Source organism: Pinus tabuliformis, chromosome 1_2, assembly GCF_031772625.1.
Source record: "Pinus tabuliformis cultivar Carrire ecotype Pingquan chromosome 1_2, CPIR1, whole genome shotgun sequence".
In the NCBI taxonomy this organism is placed as follows: domain Eukaryota; kingdom Viridiplantae; phylum Streptophyta; class Pinopsida; order Pinales; family Pinaceae; genus Pinus; species Pinus tabuliformis.
In genome coordinates this window covers 926349200-926369606 of record NC_142298.1, presented here as the reverse complement: position 1 = coordinate 926369606, position 20407 = coordinate 926349200, and the positions used below count along the sequence as shown (strand labels likewise).

Below are 20407 nucleotides of genomic sequence, written 5' to 3'. Positions count from 1 at the left end.
GCAAGAAAAACACACCCAAAAAAACAAAACCCATAATCACAGACATAACCAAACGAAACTCCGCAAAGGACACATTCATATTTTAGAAGGATTAATGAATTAGTTCTTTCCAAATGACGTTTTCTTCATCCTTAAAGAGGGCCGCAGACATGTTGAAAAGTGTAACTAGGTTCGGTCTTCATAATGTCTAATGTAATCATTATTTTATGTGTTTGATGAAAATAGAACAATAACTTTTATTATTATTATTTTGAAGCACATGTTTCATGCTTAAGGTTATTTTTTTATTTATAAGTCAAGCACCCATTGTAATAAGTAATACCACTTTGGGCATCATGTATTATGTAAAAGGAATTTATTTGTCATAAAAGACCCTCTCAGACAAGTCAGCCTACATGAAAGATCAAGATGGCCTCATAGAGGCAATTCGTACTGTGGAAAGCACGCACACACACACACACACGCATATAAGAGGCATTTGACCTAATTTGAATCATACATCCAAGACATATGAAGAAGCAAGAGAAGAAGTTATATCTTAAAAAGGAGTCCTAAGGCAAGTGAAGTTCAAGAAGAAATCTAGAGTCAAAGTTTTTGGGTCTCTCTCTCTCTCTCTCTCTCTCTCTCTCTCTCTCTCTCTCTCTCTCTCTCATGTGCAATGAAATTATGAAACTTCTATGTCAAAGTTGTTGGAATCGAAGCTGCTAGAGAAGTTGTTGGGATCAAAGTTCCTAGAGAAGTTGTTGGGGTCGAAGTTTGTTGCTGTAAGAAGTGTAAGGAAACCTCTTCAATATGGAAGGTTTAATTGGTCTTGGATGGGTCTTTTTCAAGGGTCATAGGTCTTGGAATTCGTCATATGAACATTCTATAAGAAGAGAGTAATTCTTGTGGGTTATCCTCTCAAGACGAGAGGTTTTGGCCATGGCTAGCAACGCACATTTTGTGTCCTCTTGTCTAATTGATCTTCATTGTTTGGTAGCTATTTGATGATAGAGAACACAATAATAATCAAGTGAAAGAAGAATTTAATAAAAAGCACCTCAAGTTAAGTAAAAGAACATCATAAGTAGTTAAAAAAGAAATAGAAATCACCTAATCTAGTTGCCCCTAGATTTCTCAACATGGTATCATAGCTAAGGTGACTACAACAAGGAAAGGCAACTTGAAGATCACTCCATTGAAGAGTGACACATAAAGGCTGAGCACAAGGAGATCATCAAGGAGAATTAAGAAGCATCAAGGAGGACCATTCATATCATCTAACAAGGAAGCAAGAAAGAGCACTTCATCATCAAAGTGATCTCCCTTGCATTGAAGAAAGGATCACATCTCAATCATCCTTGAAGAAGATCGTCAAGTCATCATCATGAATAAGGCATATTCAGTAATCAACATCATAAAGAAGGCATTGAGTTGAATATATTATCATCAAGGAGAATATTCACTTGACAGGTAATTATCTTTATATTTATGTTTGAATCTACTATCAACATGACTTCATTCTGAAAGGAAAGAAACAAACTGAATGGGTCTTCAAATTTCCTTGCATGGAAGAAGAGGATAGATTTGATCCTCATAGAGAATGAAGTTAGTGAATATGTTAAGGGTTCAATATCCAAACCATCTCAAGAGAAATCCCAAGCACTATCAAAGTACATGAAAGGGGAAGTAAGGGCTCAAATAATCCTCATAGAATCAATCAAGGATTCCCTCATCCCTTATGTAGCAAAGTTAGAGACATCAAAATATATCTATAAAAAGTTGGTAGAATTGTTTTCTGTAAGCGCTGCAAGAGAATTTATATCACTAAGAACCTAACTATACAAGATGAAGGTATCAAAGGAATAAGGGGTAACCTCATACATTATGAGGGTATCTCAAATAAGAGATCAACTACAAGAGCTAGGGGAAGTAATGCTTGATAAAGAAATGACTACCATTGTGCTCAATGCACTACCTAATGAATGGGGCAACTTTGTGTCAAGTATCTATGGAAAGAAGGAATCCACTCAATTTAGTGAACTATGGTCATTATGCAAGTTTGAAGAAGCCAAACTAAAGGTAAAGAACGATGTTGGATCAAGTGAACAAACTAAAGCATATGCTTTCATTGCTAGAAAGAAAGGGAAGTTCAAAAAGTTTGATCCTCGAAAGGAGAAGAAGATAGACATGTCAAATATCCAATGATATGAATGTAATGAATATGGGCATTTCAAAAGGAATTGTCCTAAAATAAAAAAGGACAACAAGAAAAGAAAAGATAGAAATGAAGCCCATATCACCGAAGAAGTAGAAGAGCCTGAAAAGAAGAAGACAAAGAAGGAGGAAGTGAAAGACCTCTACTATTATTGAGATAACCTCCTACACTTAGATATTTTCAAGTTTATAAAAGATATCTATCATGATGGAAAGCATCACAAGTATGATAGGATGCATCATAGAAGAGATAGAGATGAGATCATCATAGAGACATGGTAGTCGAAGTAGGAGTCTATATGGATGAAGTAGTCATCTCACATGATAGAAATGGAGTAGCTCACAGAATCATCATTAGAATCATAGAAGGACAATTAAAGTAACAATTTATATGGTTGGAGAAAGTCATATAGAAAGATAGAAGATAAAGAGATCATCATACATCATCATCATTAGAAAGGAGCATTTGCATAATGAGGATCATTAAGATCCTCCATTGGAATATTTGTTAGAAGATTCACCTCTACTTAAGAAGAAGCAAGTGTCTCACAGATGGTCTACATTCCACCTTATGTGGGATCTACAAGTTAAAAGGATGATGGTATGATGACAAAGATGTGCAGCATGACAAGTTGGTTGAAGTACTTTCATCTTCAAGCAAGGAAAGGAAGTTGCCTGAAGGAAGTCTAGATGGCCACATGAAGGAAGAGGTATGTATATATTTGATAGATAGATAAATTCATTTCATCATACAATTGCATATAGAATGGGTAGGATTCTCTATCTCATGAGCATGATAAAAGAAGAAGAAACTATTCATTTAGAAAGATACATAAGGCATGTAGAAAATATGCCTTGAACTCTTATACATATTCACAAGATGGAATCAATATATATATGATATGACCTCATGGAGAATATGAGGTGCATGAGGTGGTTGTAATTCATGGTTCCTATGATTAAGGAACTATATATAAATGATCTCGTGGAACAAATATGTGAAGAGAAGGTGAAAGAAGAGTTCGTGAAATATGTATCTATAATCACGTAAGATAAGATAAGTGATCAACATATGATAACAAGAAGGATTAGCTATGACATCTCCATGAAGAAGGTGTGAAGACCGTGATGTGTATGCTAGAAAAGGAGAACATTGGAAATTAATGTCTTGGAGATAGATTCATACATGTGCAGGATGTTGATGCTACTAGAAGCTAATGTCATGGAAAAAGGGCATCATAAAGAGGTAATATCGATTTAATGTTCATTTTGAATTTTTTTGAGAAATCATCTGGTTGGGTTGAAACAAGGCTACCGAAAGAGAGTTGTAGAAGTCACCTACAACTAGTACTCATGAGATTGGATGGAAGATATTGAAAGAAACATGACTTGGAAAATGTAGTTGTATGAAGGATAACTAGATGTGAACTAGAAGATCACTTTCCGATGAAGAAAAGGATGACATGAATGTTGGTTCAATGCTATGGTTTGTTGAAGGGAAGTGATGGAGAAGATGGTCGATTCCCTATGAAGATTATTTGGAAGAAGATGGCTCCATGATGAAGAAGTTGAAGTTCATTCATGACATGATGATGCAGAAAGAAGGAGCCCTACATGTAGCTAATAGAACCATGATCTCCACCAAAGAGATGATAGCTGATGTTGGAAGCAAGTCCCTAGTTAAGAGGGAGATTGAATATATTCCTTGTATATGAATGATTAGATCCTCCCTGGTTGAGAGGGAGTGACGAATATGGTTCTCTACTTCATTTGTCATTCACTAGACTAGGACTAACAGTGGTAAGTCTTAGTGAAGGCCACGAGGAAAAGATGGACACATCATTCTTGTCTTCATGTTATGAATAAATAATGGAGGATTGGGTAAGAATTTGAATTTCAATACTCTTTGAGGATGTGGTACGACATCCAATAGGTAAGAGTAGTCGAAGAGGAAATTCCTTGAGGATGTGTTAATCCAATACAAGAATTGTCCTAGAAGGACATACCTAATGAACATCCAGATGGGGTATGTGCCTTGAGAGACAATGATAAATATGGCTATTAGTCATTGTCTCCCCAACATTGTGATATATTATTATGGAGAGGTAGAGCTATTAGTCAAGGCCTTTTTATATGAAAATGTTGGTTGATATGATGAAATGCACAGATATAAGCTAATAAAATAACTTATGAGATGGCTTACCAATCCGACTCTTCTTATGAGAATTCTTCAGAATGAGAATGTCCAAGTACCTTGTATGGATTATGAATACCTCCCTAGTTAAGAGGGAGTGTTGAAAAGTGTACTAGGTTTGGCCTTGAAAATGTCTAATGTAATCATTATTTTATGTATTTGATGAAAAGAGAAAAATAAATTTTATTATTATTATTTTGAAGCATGGGTTTCATGCTCAAGATCATTTTATTTATAAGTCAAGATACCATTGAGTGCTTCTAGGGATTTTTCATAAAGTCTAGGAGTTAATTGAGTCATTGAAATATGGAAGACCCCTTTAGGCATCTTGCATTATGTAAAAAGAATTTATTTGAGTCATAAAAGACCCTCCAAGACAAGTGAACATAGCTACAACAAGTCAACTTACATGAAAGATCAAGTCGGCCTCATGGAGGAAATTCATACCCCTTGAAAGAATATATATAAGAGGCATTCAACCTCATTTGAAACATACATCCAATACATACAAAGAAGCAAGAGAAGAAGTTCGATCTTAGAAAGAAGAAGTCCTAAGGCAAGCGAAGTTCAAGAAGGAAGCTAAAGTCAAAGTTTTTGGGTCTCTTTATCTCATGTGCAACGAAATTATGAAACTACTAGGTCAAAGTTACTGGAATCGAAGTTGATAGAATTGAAGTTGCTGGAGAAGTTGCTGGAAAATTTGTTGGGTCAAAGTTGTTGGAACAGTTGTTGGGGTCAAAGTTGCTAGAGAAGCTGTTGAAAGGTCAAAGTTTGTTGCTGTAAGATATGTAAGGAAATTTCACCAAGAAGGAAGGTTGACTTGGTATTGGAGGGGGCTTTGTCAAGGGTCATATGTCTTGGAATTCGTCATATGAACATTCTATAAGAAGAGAATAATTCTTGTGGGTTTTCCTCTCAAGAGGAGAGGTTTTGGCCCTGGCTAGCAGCCTACATTTTGTGTCCTCTTGTCTCATTGATATTCATTATTTGGTAGTTGTTTGATGATAGAGAACACAATAATAATCAAGTGAAAGAATAAGTTAAAACAAGTACCTAAAGTTAAGTAGAATAACATTGCAAGCAATTATCAAAGAAAGAGAAATCACCTAATCTAGTTGCCCCTAAATTTATCAACAAGATAATCCTCAATTGAGCATGGTGGAAAAAAGCTTGACAAACCATAATAGTTCGTTGTTTGCATCACGAATTTGTTTAAGAGATGATTATTTCAAGGATTTTTCTCTATTTCCAGTTGAAATACCTCCTGTGAATAAGCCATAACCCAAAAAAAATAAAACAAGAGTGATCAAAACCATTTGCTAGAAAAGTATTTATCCCAACAGAGAAAAAGGATAGATCGGTTCCCAACTCTAGAATAATTTTGGGACTACCTTAAGTCACTGTGTTGCATCACCAATTCATAGAGTTTCAGAGAAGATCAAATTTCTCGATACTCCTTTGAGGGAAATAGTCCCTCCATATATAGATTTTGGAAGGTACAAGAATGGGAAGGCAACTATTTTTTTTTGGAGGAAACGCTTAAGTTCAAATAAAACTTTCCATCGAAATTTTTCTTTGGCTCATTTAAGTCTTCCATTTAATTTGAATTAATAAAAACACCCTTTGACTTTACGATATTTGTCAACAACTAATAATTTTCCAAGTCATCGATTGATGGGGCCTTCTTCTTTGCCACTTCATTGTGATGCCATTTCATCATTCATTCTTATGGGGTTTTGGTCATATAATAGATTGAAACTTACACAACGATATTACTTGGTTTCCAAATCAACCAGTGGTTGCCACATCAATAGTCCTTGAGGATTTTTGCCATGAAATGGGGCTTGTAACTTTGAATGGGCATATCTCTAAAAACGTGAGGGTCCATGAGATGCTCCACATATAAATAGAATCAACATGACGAGGAGGATCCAATGGAAAGGGTCTCTGATACAAATTTGATGTCATGTAAATTCAAAATCCTCAACTAATGTGAGGTGTGCTCATCCTCCAAAGAAACCAAACCTTAGAACTAGGGTTGTATCACTGTGTCATCTCATCCATGACAACTAGCATCCTAGGACATCAATGACAACATCCTACAACTTCTTGAAATCCTGCACCTTCTTTGACATCCTATACCTGCTCTTGCTTTGAAACAATAACAACATACTCAACAATCTCCCTCTTTGTCATTGGTTTCAACACATAGATCATAATCTATAGTGTTGAATAAGCTCCCTTTGACTTCATACTTCTTCTCATTGATTCTTTCCAATATTCTCTCCCGCTTTGACATAAATGGTAAAGGGTAGATATAACTCCCCATGACAAAATGCTTACTGATTTCATCATATTTATAGGCTCCCCCTTACAATGCACTTTCCTGCTGCACCATCTCTTCATTATATGCTCCTCCTGAACAATATGCTCTCTTACAGACTCCTCCTATCTCTATGCATCTACCAAATGGGTGAGAATTCACCACGAAACCTTTTTCTTTGCCATACCCTGGTGGTCTTGTCTTCCTTCTTGGATCTATGGGTTCCATGTCAAGATGCTTCTAAATTCTCATGGAAAATGTCCAAATTTACGACATAGGTAACACTCTACATTTGGTCTAAATATTGGAGCAAAGGTGTTGTAACTTTTGCTGTCAAAGGCATAAGGAACTTTGTCTTGTCTTCTAGAAAATCTGTGTCTAGGGCTTCAATAAAAGCCTCTATCATTGCACGTGCTATATTCCCTACACTCTCCAGCTCTATGTCCATAGTTAGAACAAACATAAAAATAGCCATGATATTTACCTGCATACCTGGGTGTATAAGGTGATGATCTCCATTTCTTAATGCTATTATATGATTTGGCATCTTGAATGCATCATCTTGACTTCTTGAGGTATTGGTCTTCCATCTTCCGTTGTTGATTGACTTGTGAAAAACTTTGACTTTGGGCTTCTCTTCATCTTTGTCATGAGGATTCCTTTCATGAGGCTTCTTTTCTTCTTTGACATGTGGTTTCTCTTCATATTTAGAGTGAGGATTTTCTTCATGAGGCTTCTTTTCTTCACGTGACTTCTCTTCATCTTTGGTATGATTATTCTCTCATTTTCAAAGTTTTCATCCTTGTAGCATGAGTACTCACAAACATATCCAAGACATGTCTTGATAAGTGGTGATATTTGATAATTGAGAATGTCATCCAAGACATATGATCTCCTCAATTTCTGACTCAACTTGTGAACATCTGCTCTCAAGGTGACAATTTCAGGTTCATGTTTTACACAATCCTATTCCTTCTGCTTCATTTAACTTCTTAACTTTCTTAATCCTTTTGGATTATTACAATTCCTTCTTCAAGGTAGTGATTCACTTGCCAAGTTATTTATCCTTTTTATTCAACTTATTTGACTTTTCCTTTTCCTTGAGTTGGTTTTTCAAGGTGCTTTCCCTATTGTTTGCCTCTTGTAACATGCTTTTGAGGTGATCCTCTTCCTTCTTTGATTCATCAAGCTAACAATCATTTTCTAGTGTTTGTTGTTTATTAATTTAATCTTGAAGCTAGCTGATTTCAACTACGAACTATCTCCAATTATCGTAGTACGTCTCCTTCTCATTCTTCAGTTTTTCATTTTCTACACAAACACTACTATAATTACCTTTGATCAAATCCCATCCCATTCCAATTGATTTTTTTTGTCTTTGAGGGATTTAACATCTTCTTCAGGATCAACAACCATATTATCTTCACCAAGCAACTTAGAATGCTACAAATCTTCCTTCAAGCGGTTAAGCTTCCAACAAAGAACTTGCTCTGATACCAATTGTTGGAAATACTGAGAAGGGGTTGAATCAATATTTCCTTTAATTTCCACACAATTGGTTAATTTATCCTTTCAAATATTCAGGGCAATTAAACAAGCATGAAATATCTCATAACAAGAATCAGTACATAGAATATATTTCAACCAAGTGCTTTGTTATGTATGATGTACATATAAATTTATTAGTTGAATCGGAAGGAAGTACAGGATTCCCAAAAGGGTTTTACCAGCTAGTTTGGAAGGAAGTAAATTCTCCCTAAAAATGTTTGGGCTCCTGTACCAAGGACAATGACCCAAATACAACAAGCTTCTACTCTCACTACCATTGTTACTACTCTCACTACCATTGCTGCTACTACTGCCACTATTCCAACTACCACTACAACCACTGCTATTGAAATTCACTATCAACTTCTACCTCAATCTTCTTAATTACTATCACTGCCTCTCTGCTACTACTGCTACTATCCACTGGCCCCACTCTACAATTTCCTGCTCTTATTGTTGCTACTTCACTGTTACTCCTACTTCCACTTCACACTTGTTTATGTTGATGTTGTCCACTCAGTGCACCCTTCATGCTCATGTGTTTCTATGAGGCAAATTATGTCTTTATCTTCCACAATAGGCCCTAACCCAAGTCCTCATCTCTGTGTTTCTATGAGGCAAATTACGTCTCTATCTTCCGCAATAGGCCCTAACCTAGGTCCTCGTCTCCATGGGTAACCTCTACAGTTCCAACAAACTAATATTAAGGAAACCTGGGTATGACTTGATTGCTATTTATTTTGACATGCAAGACTCACATTTGAGTCTTTGTCCCTACTTTCCATACTGACCTTGCTTCCTGATTTCCTGTTGAAAAGTTTGTTGCTTCTTCTTTATTACCATCTTGCTGCTCTGCTTTGAAAGGAGGTCCAAATCAAACTATCACAAATTTACCTTCATAAATCCAGGCTCTCTTGCCTTCATCTCTTGCTGCCCTAAACTCTAAAATTTCCTCCCTCCTTTCCTCCTGTTGTCTTACAGTTAAATCTTTTTTAGAAAAAAGTGAGAACCCATCAAGAGATGCTTCTTGCTTAGAATGATATATTTATCACACAAGCTAGGCATGATGACTTTTATGGGTCTGGCTCTCTCACCATTAAACTTGTCCACCCTCCATGCTTGGCATATTTGTCCTTGCCATAGCAACTTTTCTTTTAAGAAGTCTCTTGCAAGGTCAAAAGTACATTCATTTTTCCTATAGTCTTTCACCCCTTTAATAATTATGTTTGCTGCTCTATTTTGTCTTTCCTTGCCTTCTCTATCTTGCATGTTGTCAACCTGAATGTTTGTTTCTCCCTCTTTATGGGTAGAATTGCTAATAAATTGAGCCCAAGTTTTGGAAACTTCGGTGGAATCCCCTTTCCTTTATTCTCTTGCTTTCTATTCATGGTTGTCTATTTGGGCAATCATTTTCCCTTTATCCTGGGATGATTTCGCATTCACCACCTTTGTACTTTCCACTACAGATTGCTTTATGTTTTGCACATCCGCCTTCATGCGTTGCCATTCTATCTTCCCTATCAGGAGAGCTTCCTGTAGCAATGCAATTTGTCCTTTCAAAACTTATTGCTTTCTGTTAAAGCCTTGTTCTCAGTTGTTATTATATGAATTTTATGATTTCTTTCCTACTCTCTAGCTTCTAAAACCTCCAACCTTTGTTTGCATTTAACAATTCTTTCACATAAAGATCAGATGACCAGGTAAGAGGTGTGGATGTGGGACTATATAAAACATAATCATCAATGACTTTTTCTTTGGACTTCTTGTTGCCACATGCTTGTAGAGGGGACTTGTTTGAGTGCTTATTGCGAAGGGCCGGAGTACTTTTCCTTTGAGACCGTTTTTTCCTTGTCTGCTACCATATTAGACGGGCTAGTCTTCATTTTAAAATGCCCCGATATTGTTTGGAAATGACCCAAACCTACTTCCACACTTTGACGACTAAGGCAATTTTCACTTGCCCTAAATAATTTGTCTCCACACATTCTGAAATTTCTTGTCCTGTTGTCATGTTTGAATGCATTTGCCATCCCAAGATTCTCAAACCTTAGATCCTTTCTGTTGCTTTCCCGTTCTACACTCTAGGTAAAAATTACAACTCAATCTGAAAATTCGGCACCTGATCACTATTGGTAGAGACCAAACCAATATTGCAGCACTTGCTTGCCATTTTACTGTCCTCTGAACTACATACCAGTTTCGAAAATATCGAAGGTTCAATGCTTGACTAGTAAATTACGAAACCGTTAGTTGACACGGCAGGGAGATAAAACTGGCATGTTAGTGAATGTCCTGCTATTCGATAAAATTTACGAATTCATCAACAAAATCTAATCTGGACTCCAACCTGCGCAGTTGGGGAGGGCGGCAGGGGATAAAATCACGACAGAACAGTTCCTTGCACAAGAAATGAATCTAAGATTGTAATGGTTGTCGGTAATGATTTCCTGTCCTCCCTTGATGTTGTTATTATTGTGCTGCAACTGTGGATGTTGATGTAGTGTTCTCGTGAGTAGTCTCTAATCACTGCGACGCTGCATCCCCATCTCCATTTGCAAAGATTTAAACCAATAATACCATTTCAGGTAAATGTTTGGAGGGGAGAGCTCTGGAGCCCGCGGAGAGCGCGCCTGTGATGAGAGCAAACCAAAGCTCGCCACCATGACAACCTACTGCTCAGCTTGCCTAGCTGATGGACGAACCAGCTCTCGCTGACCGCCATAGCCCGCCAAGTCTATGCCTCCTCTTTCTCCAGTCCATCCTCGACACGTTTCGACTACCTAGCCTTTTCGACTGGCCATCTGGATCTTTATGGAGCCTCATCGTCGTCAGGCCTAATCCCATTCATAAGCTCTCCGTCCCTGTTCTGCACGCGGCTTTTCCTTTTGGCTTTCCACAGTCCCCCGTCCCCGTCTGCGCGCGACTTTCCTTTTCGGCTTTTCTCAATCCTTTTTTCCTTTCTGGAACAGTCTCTCGCATGCTAATAATATGTAGGTTGCTACTTATGGATTTATTCCATGCAGACACGCTTGAGTCGGGACAAAACGGTTTTGCTGCTCGTGCGCAATCACAGACGCTCTCGTCCGTGGGCTTCATCTCTGTAACAGGTCAGTCTTTCGCCTTTTAGTGCAAATGCTCTCTTTCCTTTTATAGAATTTATAAGATTTATGTTATGAATCTCTGCTAAAGTGCTTTAGTTCAGCAAGGTTCTCCATGAATTGTTTGTTTATAGGCTGTCAAGATCCTCCTAAGAGAACCTATTTTCCTAGATAATCCCGTTACAATCCCTCCCTATCCAAGATGTTTAAAGTTTTTTTTCAAAAACTCAGCAATCTTATCAATATTTACAAGCCATGCACATACTTCAGGCTCAGAATTGGACAATGGTGGCGTGTCTTTGAGGTCTACTGCTGCTGCTTTACATGCCTCTGAGAATCCCGCTTCGAACCCACAGAACTCACAGTTCTGGAACGGTTTCTCTCCCTCCAATCACCGGAAATTCATCACAGTGATTGCTTCTCCTTTTTCGGCATACATCAATTTTCAAAAAACTCTTTGGGAATAGAGTCTGACATCCCTCCTTTATTCGGCATGCGCCAACTTATTCTCATATCCTCGGATCATCCCTATCTAGATCAAATTGACGGCCCGCTGTTAGCTCTACTTAATATCCATTTCTTCCTCTGACATCATCCCCTGAAATAACCAATTCGGGCCTTGTCCTTTCTCCGTTTACCTTCGTTTTCCCGATCTTTCTTCGTGCCTTTTCCCTGTCAGATCAAATCCATCCCATATCCAGGCAATTACTCTATCCAGGCCTCTTCTTCTGACGGATGTCAGTGAGCTTTAAAATCTCCTCGATCCCACGGGAAAATTTTTAAATGGATGACAGGCTGGATGCCGATGCCACAGAGGCACTGATTAGAGCCACTTTGGAGGCTGAGCAGGCGCGAAACAATGTCACGATCCCGAGGAGCTGGCAATCAACTTTAGATGAGGTATTGGTAATACCAACCTCAAACAATGCCGACAGGATAAAAAATCATTCTCCCTCCTTGAAAGATGACAAGGCGGCCGTGCAGAAGTTTCCTCACCCTCTCCCGAACCGCTACAATAGGTCTAAGAACCCTGTCAAAACTACGGCCCCGCCCTCAACAATTAAGCTTGACAGCGCCTTCCTAACAGAAAGGATCGAAAGTCTGCAAAATCTTGCCCTGATCGGGAGATGGCATTTCCCCGAGATGAACGACACAGAGATGAGGAAATGGCTCACAATTCACTGGAAACCGGTCATAGGCTACACTCCTGTCATATCCAGCCTCATGAAGGAGTGGTATTGCTTCCACTTCCTTCATGCTGCTGATCTCGAGGCTATTCTAAAAGGTCCATGGGTTTTTAAACGGAGTTTTCTTGCTTTGTACAGATGGTACATCAGATATGACCCACTAAAAAACACCCCCTCAAATAATCTCATTTGGGTAAAGCTCCCAAACCTCCCTCTTGAGCTCTGGTCAAAGGAAACCCTTGAGGTGATAGGAAACTCTATCGGAAGATTTATCTATGTCGACCCTTGGTGCTTGGGTGAAAAGGACAAGAGGATAGCTTGGATCCTCATTGAGAAGACCTACAAAGGAGGATACTCAGACCATATAGAAATAGCCTGGAGGAACCAGATCATCAAGCAACGGTTAGAATTCTGGGGCATCCCGTTCAGGTGTGCTGCTTGTCACAAAACGGGCCATCTCATCAAAAATTGCCCTCATAAAAGGTATCTCAAAAGCAGACTCTACAGCCGCAAAGATAGAAATACATCCTCAACGGAAAGCATCTCTGCCACCGAGCTGCTCGATGAACAGTTTCACACTGATTCTCCTCCACGGGACCTTTCTCAGAAATTTTCCCAGCTTCCAGGATCCAAACCTAGCATCCCGGAATTTTCCTTCGATCTCCCGAGCAGCAGCCCTCCAGATTTTCATTGCCCTCATATTCCGGAACCAAAAGATGACAAGGCTATACCATCCCCTGCTCCTTCACGAGCTGCGGATTTCTCTATAGGCTCTCATCCCATTTCCATTTTGTCTTCCCCCTCTTCCCCTGACAAAAACCCCTTACCCCTTAATAAGGTCAAAGAACCTTGTGAGTCGATCACCCCGGTCAACTCTCCTGCAACATCCCCTGTCAATCCATACGACTCTGATCTAGATTTCCTTCTTAGCAGAAAATCTCTAGAATTGGAACCTTTAACTATTCACAAGCCTCGGAACCAAGCTTCCCCTTTCATAAGCCCGGATTCTGCTAAAAATATTACTGTCCGAAAAAAGAGTAAAGGTGGAAGCAGACACTTCAGAGGAAGGACTACTGTGACAGACAAAGGGATTAGGAACCTTTCTTTGGTTGAAGTTCCCATCCATGGAATGCCGGAATCACAGCCTCTTAGAGCAAGTACGGCTGGCCAGCCTTCTAAATGACCTTCATTATTTCCATGAACATCAGGGGCCTTGGCGTTGACCCCAAGTTCATAACGCTGAAGGATCTCTTCTATTCCTCTAACCCGAGAATAATACTCATCCAAGAAACCATGCATAGCAGCGAGGCATCTATTTCCTATTTTAGGAAAATGCTCCCTTCGTGGTATATGGTGGCCACTGGAGCAAAAGGTCTGTCAGGAGGGTTAGCAACCCTATGGGATCCTCACAGAATCAGAGCCAAAGCCTACAGGTGTTTTGCAGGCATCATCATTGCGGCCTCCATCAGGGGCAAAAATCACCCTATCAACATTTTAAACCTGTACGCGCCATATAAAAATAGAGCTCCTTTCTGGGAAAGATTTTTTTCATCAGATATATTTGATATTGAAAACCTGATGATTGCAGGAGACTTGAATCTAACGCTGAGTCCGGATGAATGTTGGGGGAACTGTAAGAAAAATGACTCTCTTGCAGATAAAATTAAGCTCCAACTTCTAAACAACAATTTGGTAGACATCGCCCCAGCGCAAATGAAGCCAACATGGACAAACAGCCGTTCTGATAATGCCTATATAGCAAAAAGAATCGATCGGTTCCTTGTGCACATCAGCATCATTGATAATATGGGAATTCCTTTTTCTTCAGTTGGGAATACACATGTTTCAGATCATAGGCCCATATTGCTCTCCTGGCAGGAAAAGGGAATCAGAACTGGGTATCCCTTCAAGTTCAACAGATCTCTTCTACAGGATCCGAACTTCAATGAATACATCTCAAAAGCTTGGAAAGATCTGTCCACAGGTCCAGTTCCCTCTCTATTGCTTTTTAGAGATAAAATGGAGGTCATAAGAAAAATGGTTAAAAAATGGCAGACCGAAAAAAGGAAAAAGGACAGGATGGAACTCTTGCAAGTGCAAAAGGAGCTGGACGACATTCAAAGGATATTGGATAATGGCAAGTGCACGCTCGGCATGAAATGCAGCATAATGGAACTTGAAAAGAAAAGACTAAATCTACTGAAGCAAGAGGAATTATTTTGGAGACTCAAAAGCAGAGCCTTATGGCTCAAAGAAGGCGACAAGAACACGAAGTTCTTCCATAATTTTGCTAATGCCAGACGCGAGAAAAATGCCATCTAGAAGATAAAGAATGGAAATGGAGAACTATTGGTATCCCAACAGGATATCACAAAAGAGGCGGTAGAATATTTTAAAAAACAATACAGTAGGATGCCAGATGCTGCCATCCAGGATATTCTCTGGGGTATTGAGATGTCCCCACAGATGTTCGATGATGATAAAAATGAAGCTCTATTCAGTCCGGTTACTGAAGAGGAACTCCATCGAACTATTAAGTCCTTTAAGCCAGACAAAAGCCCCGGCATCGATGGCTGGTCGATCGATTTCTTCTCCCATTTTTTTGATCTCATCAAGTTCGACCTGCTAAGGATGGTAGAGGCGACCAGAATGTCGGGCAGTGTCCACAACCTCACCTCTTCTACTTTGATTGCCTTAATTCCAAAAACGAGGGAGGCGGAATCTTTCAGCGACTACAGACCTATTTCTTTATGCAATATCTCATTCAAGATCATTACAAAGATCATCGCTGAAAGAGTTAAAGGCACTCTGGCCTCATTTTTAACCAAGGATCAGTATGCTTTTCTGAAGGGCCGTAATATTATGGATGCAGTTGCAAACACACAGGAGTGCCTTTACTCCATGTCTTCATACAATATTGAGGCGGCTATTATGAAGTTAGACCTGCAGAAGGCCTTCGATTGCCTCGATTGGGGATTTATCAAATGCCTACTAGCCAAGATTGGCCTGCGGGCATGTGCCATCCGATGGATCATGGCGTGTGTGGAGAACGTGAATTACGCAGTAATCATTAACGGAATCCCCTCCCATTTCTTCCAGGCTGAAAGAGGCTTGCGCCAGGGATGTCCCCTTTCACCGCTTCTCTTCATCTTGGCCATGAATACTCTAAGTATTCACATCAACAAAGCTGTTGCAGATAACAGATGTATGCCTATAAAGATTTGCAGACAAGTATACATCTCGCATAATCTCTTCGTTGATGACGTTCTCCTTTTCGCAATGCTCTATAGGATGTCGTGGACCAGCTTGAAGTGCATTTTGGACAGATTTCAAAAGGCTACAGGACTCTATATCAACAAAGGGAAATCCACCCTCTATTATAATTCTGACAACACGGAAATGGTAAAATCGATATCAGAATTATTTGGCATTGAATCCAAATCTATCAATGAGGGATTCAAATATCTAGGCTTTCACCTCAAGGCAAAGGGCTATTCTAAGTTAGATTGGCTCTGGTTAACCGCAAGATATTATAAAAAGATTGCAGCCTGGGAACATCGGAGCTTATCATTAGCAGGCAGGGTCATTCTTTCCCAATCAGTTCTGTTGCAGATGGTCGTTTATTGGGCGCACCTCTTCTTTCTCCCGGCAAGTATTGTCCACGAGCTAAACAAAATCACAGCCAATTTCATCTGGGGTGGCAAGTCTGAGAGGTCGAAAATCCACCTTTCCAAATTGGAACTCATCTCTTTGCCTAAACGCCTGGGCGGGTGGGGGTTAATGGACCTGAGATCATTTGAAAAGGCCCTCTTATGCAAAACGCTATGGCGTGGGATTTTCGGGGAAAGTCCTTGGAGCGACACTATCAAATTTAAATACTTAAAAGGAAAAAATCTTGAATTTTGGTACAGAACCAGATCCATTGGCTCCAAACAGGGATCAGCCATCTGGCTAAGCCTCCGAAAAATTCAGAATCTCTTCCTTAAAAATCTCAAGTGGAAAATTTATTCGGGTCATTGTATCTATATCGGCACTGACCCCATCGCTTGCTGCCGGGGATCCTTTTCTATCCCAGAATCTCTGTTATTTGCTCTTCACAGACAAGGCTTCTTCACTTGGAACCATCTCATCTCTGATTGGCATGGCTCTGTTCCCCAATGGAAGGACGCGGATGACCTTCTCCTCCCTGATGATCTCTGCTCATCATGGATCGTCGTCCAATCTTCTCTTACAGGCAGCGGAATTCGTAGACATGGCACATCTGACTGCCTTGTCTGGTCAAACGCCCAGGTTCCAGCTCGCGTGAAGGAGATCTACCTCGACCTCATCTCTTCAAGGGCGATGCAAGCGACCTCTATCTTTCCCTCGTCCTACTGGAAATCAGGATGCCCCCCCAGGATGATCTTCTTCGCATGGCTGGTCTACTACAACAAGAACCTCTCATGGGATAATCTGAGGAAAAGAGGATGGCAAGGCCCTAGCCGATGCTCGATGTGCGAATCTGACGAAGAATCAAATCTTCATATGTTTGTCCAATGCAGGTCTTCTCAACATATCTGGTATGACTTAGCAATTTTTTTTGGTTTTCCACATATTGTTTTTGACTCTATACATGCAGCTTTCGCCTGGTGGAGCTCCCAACAAAAGCCAATGAGTTTTCTTTTTATCATCATGACATGGTGCGCCTGGATCTGGAGGAACCACAATATTTTCCGGGATTCAAAAGCTCCCTATTCTAATATTCTCCACCGCATCATTGCTTTATATGACTCAATCTCAACATAGCTAAATTTTTGTTCCCATCTAAACAGTTTTTTGTTTTTTGTATCTTGGTGTTTCTGAATCAAGATGTGGCTGCATATATGCCCCTTAGCTTTTGTCAAAAATTCATGTCAATCTGCCTTTCGAAGTATTTTTGGACTATCTGTTCCTGTTTATGCTCTACATCATAGCCCGTGGCTACACAAGCCACCCTTATGTATTCACATAAAGATTGTTATATTATCTTAATATAATACAATCTTGCTTTTTTTCTCTGAAAAAAAAAAATTCTTTACAGTGAGGCACAAGAGACTATATTGCGGAGGATATTGTTTATCATCATTTTTATTTATTTATTTATTATTAGAAAAATTAGTGTAGATTTATTACTTGTCATGTAGATGTCAGATGAGTCATTGGGCCTATTATTATTGTATTTTTGAGTCTAACACAACTGCCCATCAGTGTTGTTAGACAAGTAAATCAAAATTTTAAAACACATCTTTATATATTGGTTGACTAATGTCTTTCAATACAAAAGATCTATTATTCGACTTAGCCTAATAATTATTAATAATTTTATCAATTACTAAATATCTTTTTATCAATACAAATAAATCCTAATAATTTTACAAATTACTAAATATCTTTTCAATAGAAATAAATCTCCTAATAATTTTATCAATTACTAAATATCTTTTCAATATAAATAAATCCTTTTATAGCTCTCAATGAGGTGAATCTTTTCATAGCCATGAGAAACTTACACAACTAGTGGAATTTTATGGAAATGGTGGGGTTTTTATCAATTAGGTTAGTTAAATCATTTTCTTATAAGGATATTACAAACAAGAATATTTTATCCAATTAATCATGCTGTAGTGGTTCCAGCTAGGGTACTAGTCTAGACTCTATATTTAATATCGACCGAGGTGCGTAAGCTTAGAGGCGTGGTCTAAAATATATAGACATAAAGGATCTCTGGCCAAGTGATTGTGATGTAGGTTACAAGGCTTCTTTACGGAAGACTGGAATATGTAGCCTATCATTCAAACACTCAGATTACCCTACTGATATACTTGATTACAATGCCTGTCATGAGATGCATCTATCAAATTAAACACTAAATCTAAGTACTGTGTATGACTGTGCAAACTAAGCACTGTGTATGACTGTAACAATGATTTTAATCTCCTTACAGAGATATTGCCCAGAAAACCCTTGTTCAATAAACACGCAACATTCAATGATATTTACACTATATCAAACTATATAGAAATCATAAATGAATTATGAAATAGAAACAGAGTTTATGATGGTGTTTCTACAAGCCACACAGGGATCGAATCCCTTACAAGACTCACTTCCAGATCTCAGTGATGACTGTTCAACATAACCATAAACGCAAACCATTCATAAGCGCACACCATATACATGCAATGGAAATCAAAAGCTATGGGAATCGAAAGCTATGTAACTGTTATGCAAACCATATGCTATGGAAATTGAAATCCAATATAAACACTATGCAAACATATGATAACCGAAACGTAAATGAAACAAACGGACAGTATACCGATTGAACGCAGGGCACGTCCGCGTCCTAAGGGTACACTGGCTATAATCGATCAGCTACCAAATCAATGCAAGAGGTATACACGTCGTGGCTGTGAATAGGTCTTTGTATTAAACTTAAAACTCTGTTCTGAAAACGATTCAACGATTAAAAACTATTCAAACATTAACCTGACTGTATTTACATACGCGTATGCACAGCCATGTCATTGCTACAATGAATGTACATTCGGCTGTTGCCGCTTTTATTACATAAGCCTTTTCAAAATGTTTCCATGCTAAATGTTTCCAAAAAGAACAAAAACTAAAATGAAAATGGAACGAGCTGCTGTTGCTGCTTTTGTCTGCCAGAGTGCCCTGCTTTGACTTGAGTTGACCGTGTACATAGGAGGTTCGATTCGGCTGGGAGATAGGTGTTTGTCCATGCTTGGACATTCTGCTTTTCGCCCATGCCTTTCGTTCTAGCTCATATGCTGCGCCACATGTCAAACGATAAGCTCATTACAGGATGTGGGTACTTCCTGTAATCATTTCATCAAAAACTTCTAATTCTTCAACATAAAACCCCTAAATCAATTTCTATGCAATTTAATAACTATAGAACTATTAATAATCAATTTTCAAGGATTTTGAGGGATATATGATGAAAATGAATGGATAAATGATATGTTTTTGGGAAGGAAAAAGGGGTCTTGGGATGATACCAACATCTCTCCCCGACTTAAGGACTTAGCATGTCCTCATGCTATCCGTGAGGTGCTTCCCTTGAACTCTGTCCCTGCATGGATCTCTGCTGCCTTGAGCAAGGTGTCTACATTCTTCTTCACCTGGTTATCTTTCTGTCCCTTGAGCTCCTGCTTTAACTTTTTATACTTTTCTTTAAGAGCCTTCTTCTGATTGTACCACTTAGTGGCCCAGTTAGAAATCTCAGTTTGCTCAGTCTCCAATTCACTGATTCTTTCCTTTAACTTTTCATTTGTCTTCTGTGTTTCTTTGCTTTGTGCCCTGAGCAGATCATTTTCTCTTTTAATAACTTTTTCCAACATGTTAGTTTCCATGAGCTCTTCCTTCAATTCTTCAATTTGTTTTTCTAATTTCTTCTGTCTTTTGGTGGGAGGTGGTGAACATTTTTCCTGTTTGTTATTGCTTTCTACCTCCATGTCAACTTCTAGTGCTGGTAGTGAATGGTCACCACTCTCAACATCCATTTGTGCAGGTGCATGAGATTCAAACTGTTCTTCTTGCAACTGGGATTTTGGTGTCCTCCTTGTTCTTCGTGAGTAAGTGGTAAAATTTTTGTCTTTCTCGGCCCTCTTAGCATCTTCTTTTTGCATGTTCCTGGTCCTTATGCTGCCCACAGGTAGAGGTGCTTTGTTGGCTTTAGACACTGGAATTTCTTCATCAATGTCCTTCATAAACCCTGAATCCTCTTGCACTTCTTCTTTTTCTTCCTCATCTCTGATTTGATTGACAGCTAGGAATTCTTTCCATGGTTTCCCTCGCTTCTGCAACTCATGTTCAATGA

At 39.0% G+C, this 20407-nt stretch overlaps 1 protein-coding gene across 1 annotated transcript; it reads left to right on the top strand.

Annotated features, from left to right (window-relative positions):
- The first annotated feature begins 13896 nt into the window (after positions 1-13896).
- Positions 13897-14868, top strand: LOC149208988 (uncharacterized). Its single transcript, XM_089398485.1, has one exon. The coding sequence runs from the start codon at positions 13897-13899 to the stop codon at positions 14866-14868; it is 972 nt and encodes a 323-aa protein (XP_089254611.1).
- The last annotated feature ends 5539 nt before the right edge of the window (positions 14869-20407 follow it).